Raw genomic sequence first — 24,199 nt, 5'->3', positions numbered from 1 at the left:
TTTTTAAACTTATAATCGAAGTTTAGTAAATTAGTTATCTTTTATGTTTAAAAGACCTTGAGTTAATTTTCTTTTTACTTTTTTCAATGTAAGAACTGAAATGTCCGAAGGTGGCTGAAAAATTATTATACTGTAACTATTATTTCATATAATACACGAAATCTTATTAAAAACTCAAAAGTACAAATTTGAATTCCAAAATATGCGTCAAGACATAAAAAGTCAATTCCAGGTAACCCTGCTAGTTTTTGATTTATCAGCAATTGAGATTTCGTATATTAAACAGGTTTGTGTCAATCGTTATTTAGTCATGAAAATTGTAGTCCCATTAAGTTCAATCTTGGTCCAGTCCAGTTATGTCCTAAAACAGATGAAGTTAAGTCCTTGTCAAGTGACTCAACTTTTTTTGGTTAATCACTTCCAGTATTCACAGTCCAAGGGACCCATCCTAAGAACTGTTAAAACCATTCTGGGTTTAAATACAAAAATTCTGTAGTGTAAATACAAACTGGGCTGGACCAAATTAATAAGGACTGACACAATACTAGCAATAGATTCGTAGGTATGCAACTAAATAATTTAAATGATCTAAATTGCAATTGAAATAATCTAGCTTTTAGCTATAATTTGTTAAAAAGTTTTTTATTTTCATTCTCAACTTAATATGATGAATAGTGTATGTATACTTAAATGCAAATAATCAATTCAACTTATGAAATAAACTTAGTAAACTGTCAAAAGTTAAATTAAATAAAAAATGATTTGTCAGTTTTCTTTTGATAATTTGTTTCAAATCAACTTATCGTATCACTACAACTTTGCTTCATAGGGGCCAAATGAAAGTAGTCATTATCAGGCATTAAAGTTGGCAGCATCATTATATTTTTTTCTTTGAAAAAATTGTTTAAAAAAAAACAAGTTATTCAAAAAGAAATGAAGAAGTATAAGGTCGGGGCTTTGAACCTTTCATTTACTTTCAAAAATAGGAAAACAACCTTAATTTAGTAAAAAATCAATGTATTTTGATAATTTAAAATGGAGCAAGAACGTAACGATATGGTAAATATATTTCATGACGCAACGTGTCTCACTTGAGATGGACTATTATCGTGAAATCAATGTATGTAAGTTCGATTCCCCGTCACTAAACATTATTTAGTGACGGAATTCGAAGACTGTACCAAGGTCAGATTGAGTATTTGTAATATTATTATGATTATATATTCTTAATCTGTGTAACTCCATATGCCCCATTAAAGGAACATACAAAAATTATTTTTCCTCAACCATCAGCCACAATCTCTTCTCCATGGTTTGGGAAGTGTATTCAGTTACCTTAATATTACTCTTCTCCGAATTCCTGAACTTCTCATTGATGGGTTTGAAGGGCCAAACCATGTTGGCTGAGCATGTTAATTGGTCATTGAATCTGGTACATCTTGTAATCTTGTCCATTTTTTTAATTGTTAAATTCGAGTTTGATTAAATGTATTTTGCAATGAAGTCATTACAGTGCTCTTTTAACCATTCGAGCAACTTCTTAAACATTCGATTTTTTCGAAACTTTCCAATACAAATCTGATTTTTACAGATCTTTCTAACAGTCACTTTGCCTTATTTACTGACCAAGATCATCCCTATACACACCTCTACTTCTACTAGTTGAAGTATACGACCACAAATATATTGTGTCGAATTGGCCTGATAATGAAATATTCATCATAATTTTCAAGTGATTACGGTCCTTTTTAGATCTCCATAGTGCTGAATAAATAATTAGTGCTCATATAATTATGATGCTGAATAAATATTATTTTATCGTTCTTCTTATTTCGAGTAAGTATGTCTTAGTTAGTAGTTTTATTAATCAAAATTTAGAAGTCAAAAACCCTATATAATCTATATGGTGCCTCAACATAAATACAATCTTACATATACATATATGTAGACAGCCAATATCTTATAGATAACTTTAAATCAGTAATAATCTCTGTATTCAAATTTGGGGGATGAGTTAAGATATCAAAGTATTTGAGTTATAGTTTGTAGTCTTTATTTGATTTGAGAGACTTATACTGTCCCCTATATGCCCCCTTATAAATAACAGCTGTCAATTTATCTTTTTTTTATATTCTGATGATCAATTTTGACTACTTTAAGTGCAACTTGTGATATACCAAAAGGGTTAAAAAGGAATAACAATGTACATTTAAATTGACTATAATTTATTTGTTTAAGAATACAATTGTAACTTACTATCAATTTTAAGAAATATCACCCTAAATTGCTTTTATTGGGACGTGCCACACATTTTTTAGGTTAAAAGCAAATTGATTCCATTAAATAGTTCATTTGATCATAGCATCGTTCTTTAGGGGACACAAGCTAACTGTGCTGCGAAATGCCATGAAATACAATTTTATATTCAACCAGTTATCAGTTTAAAATAAGAAAAACAAATTCTGAAAGCTTTATAAATTTGATATATTTTATTTAATAAAATAATATACAGTCTCTACAGAGGTGGGGAGAAGTATTTACACTAGATTTGTTTTAGATGTATATCTTTATGGCGTACTTTTTCTACTGATTGTTGTTGTTCCTAGGTATTGAAACAAATGGTGGCCATATCGACTAAAAAATGTTAAGAAATAGATACTGCAAATTATTATTGTAAAAAAAAGTATTCTCAATAAAGAAATATATAAAATTATGGAACTTTAAAGTGTAGTTTAAATACTTCTTCCCACAGTTGTTCGGGAGGCCAAAAGCGCGAAAAGGCCTATATCACTTTGTCCCTTGGTGAATCCTGGAATTCCTTTTTTATCAGACAGATAAATTTGTCTTTGGGGTTGCAGGGGGTTGGGTTCGTTTTTCATTCGAACGCAATCCCAAAACACACAAAAAAACAAAAAACAATGAGATAAACCTTGACCTTAACCTTGAAAGTCTCACTGGGTCCCAAAATTTGAGCAATTGTTACTCCTCAAGCGGAGTCCTAGGAGGCCTCTGTAAGATTTTCAAATATTTGTGGTAGATAATTTGTCCATTGATTTTTTTTTCAATGTTGGTGTAAGTTTGAAAAAAATACCAAACAAAAAAAAAAAAAAAATCAGCTACCTAAGTGCCCGTTTTTACTCAACAGAACACGCCAAAGTACCGTCATGGATTGCATGCGCACCGTTTAATTAAATGCATGGTACATACACTTTCTATTAATATACATATTACAAGAATTACAAGAAACTCTGGTGTTTTAAGATAAATAGTACATTGCGTCATTAATTATTTATAATGCTTAGGCGTCATCTGTTGTGACATGAACATATGTGTTATACGTCATGTATTTCTTTTAATTAAAAAAATGCATATATGTATTGTAACACCATTACTTAATTTCGTAAAAATGTATAAATATATTAACATTTATTCCAAAAATAGAATTAAGGGGGAAGACATTTGTTCGGAATTTTTTTTTATAAGTTATATTTAGACCAGCAGTTCCTAAACATCCTGGTGGCGTAACCCCTTGATAAAATTTGCCAAATTATGGTGACCCCAAGGATAAATTTAATATTGTTGATCTTCCTTCACTTTATTTTGGAAATGCCATATTTTGCTGTTGATACATGCCGCAAAAATCAACACTGTTTTTTTTTTTTTTTTTACATCATAAGCATTGTTTTTAAAATACTGGACATTTAAGTGGTTTATTTCTCAACTTTTTATGAATTTAGATTACAGTTAAATAATGCAGTAAGAGAAAATCTTTTGCAAAATTTCATTTGAGTAGAAGGTAATCTTCATTTAACACATCTATGTAATTTAAAGATTAAAATGAGATCCAAGTTAGTTATGTCGTTGAAAAAGATTAAAATACAGCATTCATAATTATTTTTTTAAATTAATTCTCTATTATAGATATTATTCTTATCTATAAAAAGCATAATTAAATTTTTCTTGTAAGTTTAGCCTATGGAGAAAACAGAGGAAAGAATATAAAAACAAATTTATCTTTCCTTTCTGAAAATTAAAAAAAAAAGATGCGTATAATAATTGGATCATCAAGTTGTTTTTTCCCCTTCTTATTCAATTCAACAAATGGTGTATGCAAAATAATTCATACATTTCATATGAGATTTCATTAAGAAATGTCTTTCGAAAGAATGTTATGCAAAATAACTGAGCACCTATATTCAATAAGAATTTTTTTGTAAAATTATTATTTGATCAAGATGTGCAACCTAAAAATAACCTAGTAAGACAAATGAAATTTATAATAGATAATTTTCATTAATACATTTCTGCACTAGCCGTAATTGAAATTCGAAAAAAAATCGAAATCAATTGTTTTACTTGACATCCTTTTTCATGCAAGTTTAGGATGTTTAGCGTCAATCTTACTTTTTATTTTGTTGGTCTTCATCGATTTGAATGTCATAATTTTGTTTCAAAAGACACAAAGTTTAAAATTCTTGGATATATTTTCTTTTCCTAATACTTACCTCGCGATTGAGGCATGGTCAATCCAAAACTTTTAGCCTATAGATTTAGGTTAATTTGATTATTATCATAAGGTAATATTGATGCTAACACGAGAATACAACACAAGGACCTTCGGCATGAATAATCCTTTTTGAAGTGATCCATGGACCATCCCAGGCTGATTTTCAAGTGATTCCATTCGGGTTTACGACTCACAGGTTATAAGCCACTTTTACTAAATTTTTACTAAAATACTTTTGTAATAGAGGGATTTGTTGTAAAAGTACACGTAGTTGTAAAAAGAAATTGTTACTCACGTGTGAAATTTCTAGTAATTCGGAATCCGACAGTGTTTTTTTTTTAAATATCTAAAATTGTCGGGTTATACATTTCACACTTTTGAGCGACCAAAGCTCTTATTGCCAATAAATTGTAATTTGAGCAAAAAATTCTTAGAGTTTACTTAAAAGAAATATTTTTGTCCCTGTAGTCAGATAAGGCGTTTTTTCTTTAAATATACAAACGATGGGTGGTGTTTCCTGGGTTCAAGCTATTGACATTGTCAAATATACACTTTCAGATTAAACGAAATATATAACTAGTTTAAAAAAAATTGTTCGGAGATATGAAAACTTTCAGTGAGGGAGACCAATGTATTGATTATTATGTTTTAAATTGTTCAATTGTTTAACTAATTCTGTAATCGTAAGAATGTGATTTTTTTAGCGTAGTTCTTGGCTACGAGATTCAATCTTAACCTAAAATGCTTATTCATGTTAATATAACGCCATTTCTCCTAGCAATTCATATTATATGTTTTATATATATTTATCTTTGTATTTGAGGTATTTTCAAAAAGTAAGATGACTGTATATTCCTTACTAAGGAATATGAAATGATTTATGCATCAATACTTATATCGTCACCATCAAAATAATCCCTCTCAGATCCAATACAATCGTTCCAATCCTTTTTCCAACCCTCGAAGCACTTTTTGGTATACCCTTGAGCTCTTCGGGGGATGCATTCTTTCACTCACCGATTGTTGCAAATCTCAGTTTTTTACAGGTTTTTTCAGTTTTGGAATCAACAAAAAGTTACATGTTGCTAAATCTGGTGGGAGAAGCATGATTGCAGCGTTGTTTTGCAAAAAAAAATCCAATGTACTTTTGATCAAAATTAAGTAGTTTTGGAAAAAACTTCCCTGACAGTCGTTTCATGCCCAAGACGTTAGAAAATGAGAGACAACCAATATGTGAATATACTTAGCAACCTCTCTGATAGTAATTCGAAAGTTTTTACAATCGTCTTTACTGCTTTAACGTTTTCATCTGTTGTAGAGGTGATTGGGCTTCAAGAGCGAGGATCATCATTCGCATCTTCTCGGCCATCTTGGAAGAGTTTGTACCACTTGTATACATTTTTTTTACTAAGAAAAATTTCACCGTATGCCACTTTCAACAATTCGATTCTGTTTGCGCATTTAATTTTATTTTTACACAATTTTTTATTCATATTTTTAAATAGCAAAATATCGCCGAATACACACTATAATTGCAAACTATATGCCTCTTACATACAAAATAAATATTATATATTGTTGAACGATGCCCCCAAAATTTGAAAAATCATCTTAACTTTTGAACAAACTTGGTGTATCTACATGTAAATAGGAAAATAAATAAAATATATATATAAAGTTTTTTTATTATTTCTTAATTTTTTAGCAGAAAAAAAAATATATATAACGAATCATGGGTGTGCCTGTTCTCATGAAAAACGATAATAACACTACGGATGAATTGGAAAGTAAAAAGTTAAGTTCTTTGTTGGACTCTAAGAGTAATACAGATCGATATTAGAGTTATTCATACCTATTTTCTTGCTAGGTGAGGATGGGGTTGTATGTTTCTATATATACTTCACCTCTCATAGCTGATTATTGATAATCTAATAAAAAGTCAAATTCAAACTTATTTCTTTTAGAATAAATTTGAGTATAGGTTTGCATAGTATAAATGAGTATGTAGCAAAAAATGTTGCAATTTTTTTCGTTTGATGTATAACTTCTTATGCATATTTACGCTTCAGAGCAAGTAGGTGTATTAATAATCATAACAAGGCTCTATATAAGTTTGTAAGAGTGAATTTCTCCAATCCATAATACATATTTGTTATATAAGCATAATTATAAAACAGATCTGCTATAATTTTCAATTAAAAGTTTATGGTTCTAAAAGTATATTTATTTTTTTACCCACAATATATATATTATTTTGTCTAATTTACCTAATTTTTTACTCAAATTTGATTTTTCTTTTCAGTTACTATTTGTGGAAAAACTACTAACTTGTGTATTCTGGAAATAGATTGACTTCAAACAAGAATTTGCTGGTTTAGCCAAAGCTATAAAGTGTTACAACTTTTCTTGATCTCCTTTACAATATTGATCTACTACTCAGTATATTTGAAAACTAAACAAGTATCTTATTGATCCGGTATGTCAATTTTATTTATCCTTATAACGTATAATATTTCAGACAAAAGATTAAGAATCTTTTATTTTGTGGATTTGAATACTTTTTGACACAAAAACACGCAATTAATAATTTATAAGCAACAAAAAAATAGATAATGTCATAATTTTGAACTTCTAGTATTTAAAAAAATATACTATTGCCTTTTTAAGAAAGTACAAAACCATGTTTTAGTGGGATGTTAAAAATTTAGTGTCAAAGTATTATGTTTGAAAATAATATGAATATCAGAAAGAATAGTTATGCAACTTTTTGATTTTTTTAGTATCTCAATTTTCAAATAAAACCTCAAAATTTGAATAGAAATCCTTCCTTTGGACCCTATTAAAATAACAAAACAATTTTGTACTTATGAAATTTTTTGCTAATTATTTGAATCCCTTAATTTCAAACGTGTCACATTCGTGAGCTACTTCTAATTGTTAAGATCATACAAATTCTGCCCTGAAATTATAACCAAATTTAATGTTTTTTCATCGTTATATTCATAGATGAATTTGAAATTTCATGATATAAATTTGAATTTCCAATGCTATAACCTATATTGTAACTTGTACTCTTGCCTGAGATAATTTTCCTTTAGTCTCTTTACCTTAAAACCACTTTGCAATAAGGATATTTTGCCTTAATATATAAATAAATGAGGTTCATAGGTCGTTATTTTTTATTTTTAGTTTAAATTAATTTTCCTTTCAATTTTTTAATCAAAATATGTAATATTTATTACTATAAAAAACATTAAAAAGTTGTTTTTGTTGGAATAATAAAAGTGGGATTATACCCCAAATTACAATACCTACTATCAAAATCTTACTATCTAATAAATTCGAGCCAGAAAGAAAATAAAAAAAATAAACAAAGACAGTTCGAATGGAAAAAGTGCCAGTTACTGCTTTATTATTATTTATCGGTAGACTTTATGGATTATTCAAATTCGGAAAGATTCATGGATATAACAACATGCAAACCTTTTACCTCATTTATTTATGTAGTAAGGCAAACTATGCTTAAGGCAAAATAGCTTTAGGGCAAAATGTCCTATGATGAAGTGGTTTGAGGCAAAAGTTCCTAGCTCCAATCAAAATTAACCCAAGAAGCGTTTTTCCATAATCAAAAACCAGAATGAACATTGAAAATCATTTATGCTGTCTTTGTAAATTGAAAAAAAAAAAAAAAATATTTAATAGAGTAAAGTGAATAATCAAAAACTTACCCAAAGAAAAAAGTCACAAAATTATTCAAAAGTTGAATACAATATATATTATTAAAGGAAAATGTCACTCATATGAGATGTCATTGTGAACACATAAATTCACAACATGTTATATAGGATAGTTTTTTATATTTGATTGTTTCTTCAAATTCCAATATGGCTCTTAGCTAATCATAAATTTGTGTCTAAAATGTGTGGTGTGTATAAAAACATAATATAAAATTTGTTCCAACAATCAAAGAAGACAAGCTAAGGGGATCAGAGAAGGGTCATTATGTTAATTTAAGCTTCCAATGCTTTACTTAAGAAGGCGAGGGACAAATACTGCCCTGTTTATGTTTATATATTGATAAAGGAAAATCTTTTATTATGCAATACAACTTCAAATTTTATCCGCTGCGTGTCCATCATTATGAGCTAGTAGATCTCCTAGATCATCACTCCCAAAATTGCTGAACAATACAGCATCTGCTACCTTACGGAGGAGATCGCTCCGGGACAAATACAGAATAGGGATCTGAATAATTTTACAAAATGTACAAAAAATTTCGTACTGGTTCAAAGTATTATTATTTGTAAAAAAGGACCATGTAGCTTAATTATAGCAAAACCACATTTGTTCAGTATTTTTTAAAGGATTTTGGAGAACACATCCCACATGCATTAAAATAGGGTGGTCGGGGGTGAGGCTTAACTGATCAGACGTCTTTTATTGAATATCTCTGGTTATTCTCAAGGATTCTTTCATAAACAGGTTTCCTAACTCTGCTAATGCTCAAAATACAGTGAAGGGTCGCAATTTAACTGAATGAACTCACAACAAAAAGTTGTGGGAGTTCTCCGAATGTGGATTTGTTTTTATGTCTAGATATTGAATGGTAGGCAGTTTTTTTTTTTTCATTTCCTCAGTTTAATATTATATGACACAGAAATCCAAACATAAAAAAACATTATATTTTACCAAAGGGTCCAATGAATCCATTTTATATATTTATTGAAACACATAATGGCGTGACGGAAATAAATATTGCAAAATGAATTGACAATTTGTCATAATATTTTTATAAATTAACTAATTTAAATAGAGTTATGGAGTTTTTATTGGTGAAATTTATGTCAATCAATTAATTGCATCAATTTATAATTTTTATATATAAACAGTTTTTCCCATTATTTTTCATAATTTAAAATTGGAAAATTCTTTGATCGTCATTAAACCCATTGGGCTAGAATGCATAAATTTGAGCGAATAATTTGGAATTTGTGAAGTTTGTTCAAAATAGGGTAATTAAAACTAGATTTATATAGGAAACAAAAAGTTTTAAGATCTTTGATAAATTCCCAAAACTAATTATCTAACCAAGTTATTAAACAAAATTATAATAAATAGTTTATTGTTTATTTAATTAAGGATATTTTTTTATATTGTGTATCTAAAACCTCTCAATAAAAAAATAAACAAACATCAGTTATTAGAATACCAAAGTTTGGTTTATTTAATATATGAAGAATAATTATATTGATTCAGATTTTTTAACTTTGTAAAATAACCTTAAATACGTTCTATCAATAGGACATATATATATATAAAACCTTTCTGATTTTTAACATTTTGTGCGTAACAAAATATATTTGAATATACTATCATTACTTTTTGATTATTTTCTATCCCTAATAAATGTGAGTCAAAAAATATAGACGCAATAGACTGGAACACAAATTACAATCTGTCTAAGTACATATATAAAAGTATATTAGATACATATATTAAGATGGATACACTCTTCAATAATGAAAAAATAATATAAAAAAAGATTGATTTCCTTTTTATGATTATTTTCATTTTTTTGGAGTACAAGCTCTGTCCTTCCACATGGCAATTATCAATATTAAAAAAAAAAAAATGATTGTTATAAGTGTACCAAAAGATTAAAGTATATTGATATAACCTGTCCATTGAAATATGAACACTTAATAATTAATAAAAGTACAGTTATTGAAATTAATTCATACTTCGATATTATAAAGCATTAGAGTTATATATGAGTCTTTTGAGTTCTTTTGAACTCTTTTTTTAGTCCCTTTACCGCCCTAAATCCTTTATGCCAACCCTCGACCATATCCTTTAGATCAATGTCGAGTAGAAGGCCTGTAGTTTCCGTCATCCAAACACTGAGACCCTCAAAGCCAATGTCAGCCAGAACTGGCACACCATGACATAGGAGTATATTTGCAGCGGATGCCAGGCCTTCCGCTTCCGCCTGGAAGCCATCATTGCCGTTAAGGGGGCTACATTTATAATTAAGAGAGCTAGGACACACACATTAATTCTTTTGATAATCAATAAATTATTTCTTATTGAAAATTAAAACATAATAGACCACTCGGTATACGAAGCAAATAATCGAATAGTACCATAATTTTTTAGATTTAAAAAAAAAATGAATTTGTATCTTGTAAGGAAAATTAGATAAGGATTTTTGTGATTTTTCATAGCAGATAATTATTCTCTCATAGCTATAATATTTTATAATTGTACTAATACCCGTCAAAGTCGTTCCGAACATACAAACTTTGGTCTACTAATGTAAAAAATAACACCTGGACAAACTTTTGGTGTGCCCCTCCATTTTAAACATTTTTTTCGATATTGAGATATTCTTTCCTCGAAAATAAAGTAATAATAACAACAGAGTGAAAAAAAAAAAAAATACAATTTGATGAGCAAACAATTACTTTCACTCATTGCTAAACCTCATATAAAGTCAAATTCATTATTTAAAACCGGAATTTGACATTCTTCTCGCTTCTTTTTTAATAGGAGTTGAACTAAACATTTTTGAGATGTATTTTATTTTATACAGTTCACCCTGTATTTTATCCTCCTTTTTTCTTTATACTGTATGTATATATGAATCAGATAATACTACATATATATTGTGCACCTCGTGACGTCTTTTCATACATTAATTAATTATTTTGTACTCGCTTTATGGGTCTTTAGTTAAATCAATTTTATCTTCTCACAGACCATTTCATGACAATTAGCATTTTTTCTTTTGGCAAAAGAACATATGTTTTACTCAATTTAATAAAAATTGCATCTCATGTTCACATACTGAAATACCCTAATTTCCTTAATAACACATCGTTTTAGATTGGAGGAAGCAAAAGTTTGATGTTATTATAATTACCAAGGAGTGCAAATTTGTTTGATTTGTAAGGATGACATTATGTAGATGTGATTTTTACGCTCGACGCAATTATACCAATATTCAAATTCATAATGATTAATAGAAAACACTCTTCAGAAAAATATATATCAATCGTTTTAGGTTATATTATGTTGGGGTAAAAGTAGTTTCATATTTTTGGCTTTATTGCAATGATTTATGAGACGTGTTATAATCATCTGATTAAAGTCAACCATACCCCATTCTGTTGGATAACTTAGTGCCAACGAGAATCCAACTTCATAAATCACTTTTCCTAAAAAACCCTTGTCCCTAATCACAAAAAACTCGGAGAAACAATTTTCACATGCCTCTATTAAGGCCAAATTTGTAACCCCAATCGTGTTGGCAATAGACGGGAAAAGATGGTAGTAGTCACTTGATGCTAGATCTGGAATGCAGGTTGGATGCATAAACACTTCTTATCCGAGCTCCTTGAGTTTCTGGCGGGTCATCCAATATGTGAGCAGCCTGGTGTTGTCTTGATGAAATACGATTCTGCTCTTATTCACCAATTCTTTTTTAATCTTAGACGATATTACGACTGCTAACATGACAGTTTCTTGATATTTTCGATAATTCTATGCACATTTTCGACAACAGGTCTACCAGTGTGTGGTTTATCATTCACCTCCACTATACCAGAATAAAATCGTTCGAACCACAGTTGTGCAACACTAACTGAAAGAGTATCAGCCTCATATTCATTGCAAATTTTCTTGGTCGTTTTTCACGCATTTTTTAATATGTTTAAACTGTAACTTCGTTGCATAATGGAATCTTGTAATTATACATTACAGAGATTAATTTGTTAATTAAATACTACTGCAAGTTTTTGGCACAAACTCTGTATGCAATTACAAATATATAAATACCATTATTTTGAGTGAGTTAGAAAATAATTAACCCGGTAAGTATTACAGGCTAATTATTAACTTTTTAAATAAAGTGATTACATTTTATAATAAATAACATGTATATCTATATTGATTATTCCTTCATAGAAAAATATGTGTTTATTCTCTTGTAAAGTAAATATCCCAGGCAATTTTTTTTAGGGCTAATGTTACGCTGTTTCAATTATGGATAAAAAATCTTTAAATATGTATCTGAAACAACAAAAACAAAATGTCAGCCTGAAAAAACAAATTTATTCTTTTCTCTCTTTTAATTTCTGTACTCTAGACAAAAATCTCTGTTTATCTTTTATATACTTAAGCACGTTTTCAGCTTAAGAAAAATATACATAAATAAAAGTTTGAAAGCCTATTTTGTAGATCAAATAGGTTAAATTATTTAAAAAAATGTTTATAGAATACGTATACATATATTTATGAAAAATAAAGCGTTGTACTATTAGTTATGTGTCAACTCGAACATTTTTAGATTTGGATAAATACAATTTAAATTAAAGTTGACTTTAGATGTGGTGTGTCAATATGAAAATAATTTTGAAAAAAAATGAATAAGTCTAATTTTTTTGACTTCATATTTACATACAATCCAATATTTCATAAGCATATTTTCGTCCATTTCAAGCTTTGTATTAATTAGTAGAATGATATAAGATACCCCAGAGTTTTTACCATAGTTTGGAATCTTCATTAGATTTAAGACATTTATATCTGTTCCGGTATGATTTTTCTAACAAAACTTATTATTTTTTTGCAAAGATCCTTCCTGGCTACTTTAACTGCATCTTGAGCCACCTCTTTCTGTTAAATGAGTTTATTAATTTCCTCAAAGCAATAAACATTTTATTGTCCAAGAGTACAAGTGTAATTTAGTCTTAGTTTTAAGAAAAATCAATTTCTCTTGCTTTTGTATGAACGGATTGTATGGATTTTATTAAGTTAGTTTGATGTTTATCACTTAACCTGATCAAGTTTCTGGAGTTTAGTGGCGCTCTCTCAACATGGCCATTAGACTTCCAGGTAATTTTGGTGCATACTCTTTGCCTCTTTGAGATTTTGTCGCATAAAAAATTCACTGCTTTATTTTTTTACAGGATTGATCTTATTTAAAAGTAACCATTTTACTATTTTCAATTTTTAAGAGTGAAATTTAAACAAGTGGTTTTCTGATGATATTTATATAACAAAATTATTTCAAAATAGTGCTTGGCACAACTTTAATACAATATATGTGCCCTCAGCTATAATAATTGTCTCCATGGTAGGCCTAAATCCCTTGCAGACATTGATTATATTGTCAGACTTTGTCTTGGTTCACTCCTTCATGATAATAGCTTATAGAGGTTGTACACTCCTGTTCAGGAATAGTGCACACCCTCTTCTCCTGATGTGCCTGGATGAAGTATCCCAAAGTGTTCGCATCTGACAAGGAGGTTGGCCACATGTTGAGGTTGGGTCTTAGTGGCACAATGACACAAATCTCCATCTTGAGGGAAAACAAAGTTGTTCCCGAACTTCTTTTTTCTCCCAAAGTAGCACTTTCTTATACAGAAGTTCGGTTTAAGCATTTGCATTGAGCCACTCCCTCCTCCCCTCAAAAGCAGGACTTTGCCTGTGCTGGCCACTGGTTTTTTATTCTGAAGACAAGTATGGCTCACTGAATCTGAGACATTGCCTGGATGCTCATTGCAAATGGAAATTTTTTTTCATCAGAAAGGAACAAACCTTTTTGTGAATTTTAGTTGTCATTGAGACAATTAAGAAACGTTTTTGATATTTCCATGTTTCTCAGTGTGCTCCTTTAGAGATAAAATGTCTAGTTCTCCTCTTCCATAATTTTGCAGCAATTTCATTCTGGATTGAATATAATAAAATGTTTACCATAAGATAAGATCAACCCTGTATTTAGTTTTTTTCTTTGCTTTATGGTCTATAGCTGAGAAACAACATTGAAACTTAGTTATGGCTCAAAACTGTTTTATTATATCATACAATAGAGGTAAATATTTCATATGACAAAATTTTTAAGAGGAGAAATTATAAGAGGCAAAAGTTTGAGGCAAAAGTACTAGGCAGGTTCAATGGTCATTCGTAGGTACATTATGTTCCTCTTTCAGTTTTCCTCTTCTTATTTTTAAACTCATATCGATTCTTAACAGCTTGGTTCGACTCGAGTCGACACATCACTATATATTATTAGTAACATTCGTTGGCATTTTGTTATATAAAAGTTACTCCTAAATATGAATTACTATAGAGGCAATAAATATTTAAAAAATAATCATATTAAATTTTTCAAAATGTGTACATTTGGGTAAATAGTTTGATGTTCCATACACATTTATACAAATATAAAATTTGTAACGTAAATTGTAATATTGCTTTTAAATAATTTTGTTCATTTTTTGTCAAATTCAAAATATTTAAAAATCTCAAGTATTTTTAAAACTCCCTCTTATTGTCCTAAATGGCCCAAAAAATATCAAAGAAACATCATTGGTTATATTAGACGTTTTACTTGCTAAATTTTAGACTGATCTGTTCGTACATTTTGGATTCCATGTGTGATGATACCAAAAAAAATCTCATAGATACATACACAGGGCTTGAAGATAAAATTTGCTTCCTATTTTGGTAGCCTTGTAACCAAATGTCCTCGTCATATCATTTTTTTTTAAACCACGTAACAGAAATACAAAATACATTCATTCAGTTTAGTGTTGTCACAATGGAGGAACTATACTCGTAGCTCCCGGACAAATGTTCACAGAGGAGGAATGGAGATGCACCGTAGTTCTGTGTCTAATGAATAATGAAAAAATCAGCAACTGTAACATCAGTAACACAATAGGGCTGAAAGTACATAACATATTGAAAATCAGGAAGAAAGTGGATGATTTAAAGAACCCTGTAGGACTATTCCAAGGTCGTAGAGGTCACAAGAGAACTCCAGGAAGATCAAGGACGACGAGTTCATCGAGAAGGTGTGCACGATTGTATTCCAGTCACCGACGAGGTCCTTTGTATCAATGAGAAATGAATTTGAAGTCATCGAAAAAGACTATTTGAGTATTTGTCAACGAAGATATCAAATGGTAGTCTTACAAAATGCAAACTTACTTCTTGAACCCCGAGCAGCGATGATCTTAATCTGATGGATTTATTTGTCTTGATCTACTTTGAGGAACTCACTCATTGACGTCCACACAACTTAGGCAATACGGTTGCCACAATCAAGGGTCACTCTGCATGCTTGCCATGTGACCTATTGATCAAGGCCTGCTCCCAATTCAGAGGCCGTATCGAGCCCGGAGTCGAGACTAAAGGTGACTATATCAAGTGTGCCTCCAAACACATAACCTACTATGACTTTTTTCTAAATAAAAATTACGGATTTTATGTCGCTTTTTGTAAATACGAGAGAGGACGCTGATTTCAAATTCCCTTGCTGTATGTATTCGACAAGATTTTTTTCGGGTATTTGTGTCATAAACAAAAAAGTTTGTTATTTTCCAATGGTTTCCCTCGGTTCATCTCATTTTACGTAGTTTATTTCTAGAATTAATGATCGTTTTGCTACTAATATTTTGTTTATGTAGTATTCAACCTATTTCTGATATATTTAGTTCTGATCAAAAGTTTTGGATAAGCTCTTATATTAAGATGTAAAATAGTTGTAACTTTACATTTTTTCAAAGATTTATTTTATGTTCCTTTTTTTTGTGAAGTGCTCAGGAAAAGTGCTTGTAGAGATTGTAAAAACTATTTTCTGACAAGAAAGCTTTTATTTTTAATATATATTACATACAACCTCGGCATCAAAATCTTTACAAGCAGAAGGATACGGATTTAGTAAACAAAGAGAACTAAGGCAAAATAAAAGAAGATTGTTTATTCACAGTTATGAATTTACAAAATTTCTGTATAATTTATTTCGTAACCCTTTATTTTGAATTGTAAATGCAATCTTCTGTTGAATATTTATCCATCTCAAAAATCAAATCAAATCATATCATATCAAAATTTTAGTTGATATTTGATATAAATCTACCTACATTTTTCCCTAAGTCGTTGTTATTTGTTGCGATACTCAACAGTGAACAAATGGAATATCTGCATATTATCATTTATAATTACGGATTTACAATCTAGTTTATAATTTGGATAAATCTGTTCATCTCACTTCATTTGTACAACTAATGGATAGAAAGCCCTCCTTGAATTCTCACTACCTGAAATGGAGACCATACACTCCGGCTATATTTGCCATGTCTACTTAGAGTATCAGTTCGTATGAGAAATATTTAATAAAACATTATTAGCTGTTGATTGATAAGAAAAAAATTGGCCTGGTCGCCTCCATGAGCACATAACACGAGAAGAAGATTGAGATCACAGTGGTTCTCCGTGTGGGATTGTCCCAGATGGCCATCGGGGAGCAAACTGGAAGAAGACGATATAAAATGTATCCATTCGGTTGAGGGTCAGGGAGTTGGGGTATATGTTATACAGGTTACTTCATTTAATTGGGGTTTCCGTGGCTTTATGTGGACGTGGCTATCCAGTCGAAGTACCCTTAAAGTGTGCATTAAAAAATAAAAAGTAATAAGTTTTTTACGATCCTGAAAATCTCTTGAATCTATATTAAGTTCTGTTGAAGTTTGAGTACCTGAAGCCATTTGAGTTCTGAAGTCTCATATCCTTTAGGTCCAAAAATAGTGTTATTTCTATTGTTTAGAAATGATTTTTTATTTTTATAAATTTTCCAGAATAATCAAACGCCATTTATCCAAAATATTGTAGTTATTTGTTTCTTTATTTCATCAGTTGGACAAAGTATTTATCGCTAGCAAAAAAACATAAGATAAAGAAATACAATGCCTTCTAACAAAATTGATTTTCTTTGACGATTAATACTATAGAAAACTAAAGTAAATTTTTTTTTCTGTTATAAATTATTTTAGAACTCACAAAATAACCTATTTTCTTTCTAAAAATAACTTTAGATACAAATAAATAGCTTTTTTTAAATATAGGAAAGCCTTACAAATGTTTACCTCTAAAGTAAATGAGATGAGAAAGGTTTTTTCTGTATAAAAGATACAGTCATTTTTGTTTTATGTCTTTACTCAGCCGTAACATACGAGATTGATAAAAAATTTTATTTAAAGAACCTTGATAATATTTTTTATCCTCTTTGTGTTCCTCAAGGAGCAGTTTATTTCAGTTCAGAAAGAATATCACACACAAGAGATTATAAATATTAATTTTGTAAATGTGAAAACAAAAGTTGAATCTACCAAAACAGTATAATTGAAATGAATTAATCAAAATTTGTCTGAATGTACAGACAACAATCACAGAGTGTATTATACCGGATGTAAACCTGGAGATTACAGACTTAGAATGAAAAAAAAAATAGTCTAGCATTAATTAATTACACGTTTAACAAAAGTATTTACCAAAAATTTTCGGATACATAGGCAATGTCAATTTTTTTTTATTGGTCCGCAATTGGTATCACAGACGGCGATAAGCCTCATACAAAAAGAGTTGCAAGTTTTGGAAATGAAGTTTGGGTATATGGCAGTCCACTATTAATCGACAGAGGCCTTCATGACTTCAGATGTGTTGTTGAAAAGTCGCTGACATCATTCAATATGGGTCATCTTCATAGTGGCTGTGAGGATGGGCCTCTCTAATCTCACCAGGGACTTTCCTCCGAACTTTTTGACATTTATGAACGCAACCGTGTGACTAACGTTGAGATTCTTGGCTTGGGCGTGCAGTAACTTGTTTGGGTCCTTAATGATGCAGCACAAATAGAGTTGATGTCCTAAGCTTTGAATCTCGCTGTGAAAATATTTTTCGTTCGATTTAAAAAAAATAAAAGGAGAATGTGTATGAGATACATGGATACTGATACAATTACAGACAGCTCCAATTTACATAGAACCTCTCAAATCAATATAATAAAAGTTTATAATCTTTAGCCCAGTAAATATATAGTGCGTCATGATGTATATATTAAACATATAGCATCGAACGTTGTTATTGGGAAAGCTGTATATGGAGATCCCTGATGTAAATATATTGTATTCATACTTTTGATATCTGAAATAATGATGTCCTCATATTGATAAAATATTGCATGATTGTGCATGTATACAGATAGCAGTTTTTCTTTTTATTTTGTTATCGGTCTACTATGTACATGATTCTAACTCAAATAAATTAACGATATACATAAATTTGTTGAAATTTAAAACAAATATATGCAGGGTCGTTCTGGTAAACCTTGATTACTTTTAACTGCGTTTTGATCAATACGGGAAGCAAGTAGAGCTTTGAAACTTTATTTACAACTTGTAATATTACAAAAAAAAAAAATCATTCAATGTGTCAGCCATCTTTGCCAATCTATAGCTCGATCCGATGCCTAAAGGATTTGCAGGTCTTGATCACGTCTACGGGGGAGACTTTGTCCATATGCTTGATGATGGAGAAATTCATGAGTCGATGCTTTAGTGGGAATTGGCAGGAGCCTTCCTCTCCAACTCTCCCTAAAAGAAGTTATCCATAGAATTCATATCGGGAAAGTTAGAGGCCCAGATTTAAGGTTCCAAAAATTCCACCTTCTTTTCTTTATACAAGTTTTGGGTCTAGCACGCCTCGTCAGTGGGCGAAAGTCTTTTTGAAGCAGGAACTGTACACATTTTGCCTCATCCTTCATCCAAGGATCACTTGGTCAACAGGAGATCCAATTACCTATTGTTACCCACCCTCTCCTTTGGATTAAAGAAGATGGGGCATGACACTACTCTTGCTCCCAATGATCCCAAAGGTCATGATGCTAGCCATAAACTTGGTATTAAAGACGTGGGGGACAATTCTCTTTCTTTGCCAACAATCTCTCGTTCTGGATGTTATGGGATCTGTCAACAGTCCATTGCTACTCATCCGAATGAAATATTATTTGTTTAGCATGGGACTTCAAAATTATCAGCAATTTTCTACTGTGATCACCCCGAGTGGCCTTCCTTTTGTCTGTAAGGATATATCTTTAGTAGACGCAGTATGATTTAATCCTCAGGTCAGTGTTTATGGGCCCGGAGACTGATGTATGGCTTACTTGGGGCTTTTTGAGAAAGAGTGAATTGGAGTTGTAGGAGATAACGTCAAGGAACGTTTCGGACCTATGAGGAATATAGGAGTGCCTTTTTTATCACTCTGGTACTTGTTGGCTTGTCTCTTATCGGCCCCTTCCTCTTTCGAGTGGGTGTAGATGTTGTAAACTGTGATTTTTGGATGTCTGAGCATATTCTTGATAAACATAGGGATGTGTCTCATACACCGTAAAAACACTTTTTTTTTAATTAAAAGCTGAGCAACTAACTTAAAGCTAACAAATAACTTCTCAATTTAAAATTGAAATAGCAGAATGAAATACTTTCCTTATTGTTTAGGATGTAGTTAAAATATTCTAGAATTACCTGAACGATCCTATACGTTGGTTTGTTAAAATGAATGTTGTTTGTGTATGTAGATGATATCTCTTAAGATTAAAGTACGCATAAGTCTTTCCAACCATAATATTTTTTTCTCCAAACTCATTTTATTATTATTTCATTCTGGAGGAGAAAACACTTTAAACAAATTGATTTAAGTATTGAGTAGTTACGTTTGAGCGTGCTAATAAAAAACAGGGAGTAACAGTGAAGATCTCTTCCAGAATGATCTTTTATGTTGCCATAGTATTGTTTGTCTTTAAGCTGACGCCTAATGACTCTGAGTAGTACAAGGTACTATTGCTTTTGATTAAATAAATCTTATATTTTACATAATTTTGAGTTAATTCAAATGAGGTAATCTAATATAATAAAATTTGCTAAAAGAGTACTTCGCTTCTTATGCAGTGAAATAATTATATACAATATTCCTGTGTATTTTAATGTCAGAGCTTTTTATAACCTAACTAATTTTAAATAATAGTTAAAAAATAAATTTCTAGGAATGACAATTCCATTGCCCAATAAGCTTTTTCCATGGCAAATTTTCCAAGAGCGAGTAATCCCACGGCAAACTTTCTTAAGGCAAATTTTGGTAAGGCGAGCTTTCCTATATTCCTTTTTAAAACTTTTCTTCCAAAATAATAATATCTACACCAATTGCATATGTTTAGAACACGTTTACTTTGTATTCATTTTGTTTCTTTTCAGTTGTCAAGCATCTTTTAACACACATTATTTATTTTCAATTTTTATAAAATTATAAGACTCATGTAAAAAATTCACATGGTCGTTTTTATATCTTGACAGACATAAATGATAATCTTTTTTGTAATAGCTTAGAAAAGTAACAAATATCTAAATAATAAATAATAATACATAGGAATTGGAATCGTAATTTAAACATTATTTCCCTGATGCCGATTACAGAAAGACACAAAAATTTAGATTAATCTTCGTATTACTACTTTGTATACAATTGTTTTTTTCATACCATTAACCAAAAAAAAAATATATATATATTGTTTCCTTAGATGTTGTCTTTCTTAGAAAAGAATGAACTACAATAATAAAACAATCTTTTTCCGTATCCAAAGAATTAACAACGTTTTCATACTATTGAAATTGCGCAGGTTTTTGTTTGTCGTATCGAATAACTCATTTATGTTGTGATCCATGTAGTAGAGAACTGATAATATAGAATTGAGCTCAAAAAATGATGTCTTCAAACAGCTCAATATATAAGAAAGAAGATTGAGCCTTGCAAAGAGTCATTCTCCGCTGTTGATGAAGTTTCCAAAGAAAAGGAAGTTAAATAGGAACTGACTGCATCAATCTGTCAGATGGAAATTAACAGAGCTTTAAGTGGTGCGATTGCACAGACTCCAAACAAATAGGTTCAACTGAAAAAAGAGGGACACTTCTTTATCAGCAAATGTCATAATAGTACAGCATGCTGCAAAAGTAATTTATTTGTTGAATGTGTTTATGTTTAGGATATATTAAATCAAAATATTTAACTAGGATTACCTATGTTGGGAATGTTCGAAATTACTCACATTTTATAATGTTCATTCAAATTGCTCGCTTTTTTCCTTACATTTTAGTTTCATAAAACACCTGAACCCTCCAGTTTCAGAAGAGCTGCATCACGGTCATAAAACACCCCCAAAGTTACACATACATTTACGGAACCCTCTAAGTATAATAGCAGAAAAAGTTCAATCCCTTGAGTTTTGTTAATAACGAAGGTTGTTAATTCTCAATGAAATAGTGGCGGTGAATAATGCCCCATCTTCTTGACCAGTGGTTCACTTACACAACCCATTGTTTGGGGTGTATTATAGGATATTGAAAGGGGTCATTGATGCTCAGGGAGGTGATGGTGGTGTTTAGTAATCCACCTATTAAACCTGCAGTTATTTTGCATCAGCCGTGGGTGGGTTGTATTCTAGGTTAGAAAAGGTATTCTTGCTGTTCAAGGAAGCGATGGCAGTGGGTAATGATAGGCATTCTGGACCAGTGGTTCAATTGTACTACCTGTGGGCTGAGGTGTATTATAATATATTAGAAGGGGTCGTTGAGACTCGGGATAGATATAGCACTAGGTTTAATCTCCCTTAGGGACCAGCTGTCCACATGCAAAACCTGTTGGCCAGGGTATCTGTTGCAAAATAGAATTGATTCTCTCGTGGCAATTTCTTGTCGTATAAAAGTCTGATTTAGTACATACAAAATAAATTTCAAAGAAAATAAACTAGACTATCAAATTGGTTGCATTGAAATTGCATTATAATAAAATCCTGAATGATTAAATTCCTTGCGATGAACAGTTTAATAATGAAATGAAGCACAATCATTCACCTGACAATGTAAATGAAGTTAAAATGACCATTTACCACTCTTATAGAAGTTTTATAGATTGCCCCCTCATTTTTCAAAATGTCCAATCTTCTACATTGCCTTTAACATATATATATATATATATGAATAAACCATTTAATATCCTAAAGCAATGCATTTTTACTCCCCTTAGTATCTAATTAGTTGTTGGAGAAGCAATCAATCAAATTATTTTTGTAGTTTATCGGAACAAAAGTTTGAATTTAGTTATCTTGTATTTCTCATTACTATGTAAATTAATATTATTCTACTTATTCAGTAATATGCTCTAAGTATTGTAAAAAATTGTGTAAACAATTATTGGAATCAGTAGAACCATTGATGATATATACTATGGTTTTGTGTATGTATGTTAGGATTATAAAATAATGGTGCTCAGTAACTATGTCTTACACTATTTTACTTCAAGACATTTTGCCTTAAGCCAGTTCACCTTAGGACGTTTTGGCTCAAGAATATTTTCTTTTAATAAATCAATCAATGAGATTTAGAATCATGAACCCAAAATTTCAATACATACTTCAATAAAATATCAATGTGTAATATATTTGAACATAAGACAAAATAGGTAATAAAATTAGTATAATACGAAATACAAAAATAAATAAATACGGCAACTATTCGAGTAGAAGAATTAATAATCACTTCCCTTTTCGTAATTGACATTAGCATGATAGATTATTCATACTAGAATATACTTTTGTATTGACGAAGAAGAAGATTACGAAGCAATATCATTATTCTAACAGAAAACAAACATTGAATGCATTTTATAGAAACAGATATGACATGTTTTGACTTTAAAAAAATCAAAGGAAACATCAATTTTAAACAATAATGACGTAGAAAAATTATTTATTTTTATTTTAAGGCGAAATATATTTGAGGCAGAATAACTTGAAGGCTTAATGAAAAAGGCAAAATGTCCTTAGCCAAAATAGTGAAACGTAAAATTAGAGGGGACGTAAAAGGATAGATTGAGGAAATTTAATCTTCATTTAGTATCTAGGACAGCGTTTCCCAAAGTCGGTGATACCACCTTCCTGGGGGTGGTGCTTCTATGTAGGGGGTGGTAATGCAAAAAGGGGAGATATGGGGCGGTAGAGCAAAAAATTGGGGATTACACATTATTACATGAACCAAACAAATTGATATAAAAAATTTAATTACATGGTAGCACTATTGAATATGTTGAATATTATCCGGTTGATATGATATAAGTACGTTATATTGATATTGTATTATTGTAGTTTTTTAGTGGAGCATATATATTTTAACATATATGTACTCAGTATGATATCACTCTCTAATGCAAACAGACATCTTAGAATAAATACTTATACTTTAGTTAAAAAAAAAGTAAGATCCATAAACTAAACTCCAAATCATCTACACTAAAACAACAAACAAGTACTTAAATAGCTTCCATTAATTATAAAACTATAGAAAAATATTTTTTCCATCAATAATCCTTTATTTCTTTAACTATTTAAACCAAACAGTCCCTGAGAGTCATGAAACCTATTTGTCTGCTGCTTCGAGAAATGTTCAAAACGCGAAAAACTAATGGAAAAATGGTTCTAATCAGTTCACAACAATCCCCTAACGGTTTGCGTGCTTCATACAACATATCATTGTTGATTGCTAGATCTGGTAAGGCTTACACGATTTGGCAGTAAGAAAGATTATGTACACAGTTGTACATAAATTACCAGCCCAAATTACCAAGTTTATACATCTCACTAAGAAGAATAGTTAAATGGCTGAAAAAATGGAAAATAAATTGTGCAGCATTGTGGCTGCAACATAATTTCATAATTTAGCTTACACTTAGATGAGTTCATTTTACTATATGAATATGTGTTTCTTGTTGATGTTTTTTTTATTTTTTATCAAAGATAAAAAG

The 24,199-nt window shown here is 30.3% G+C and overlaps 1 protein-coding gene across 12 annotated transcripts in view; it reads left to right on the top strand.

Moving 5' to 3' along the window:
* Positions 1 to 24,199, top strand: part of LOC121125441 (uncharacterized) — a 189,384-nt gene that overhangs the window by 140,997 nt on the left and 24,188 nt on the right. For 6 of the 12 annotated variants that reach the window (XR_011781993.1, XR_011781989.1, XR_011781990.1 and 3 more), the window contains one exon: positions 6,810 to 6,983. The exons of 3 other annotated variants lie outside the window; for them this stretch is intronic. Coding sequence is in view for 1 of the 9 variants with exons in the window: in XM_071891334.1 (XP_071747435.1) it covers positions 20,396 to 20,485 (90 nt within the window). In the remaining 8 variants the exon portion in view is untranslated. Of the gene's footprint in view, positions 1 to 3,972; positions 4,704 to 6,217; positions 6,302 to 6,809; positions 6,984 to 20,380; positions 20,486 to 24,199 lie in introns of those variants that run through there. 3 more of the 12 variants (XR_011781991.1, XR_011781994.1, XM_071891334.1) reach the window with 3 other exon arrangements.

Source organism: Lepeophtheirus salmonis, chromosome 10 (genome assembly GCF_016086655.4).
Source record: "Lepeophtheirus salmonis chromosome 10, UVic_Lsal_1.4, whole genome shotgun sequence".
Taxonomy (NCBI): domain Eukaryota; kingdom Metazoa; phylum Arthropoda; class Copepoda; order Siphonostomatoida; family Caligidae; genus Lepeophtheirus; species Lepeophtheirus salmonis.
This window is presented reverse-complemented; position numbering and strand designations above follow the sequence as displayed.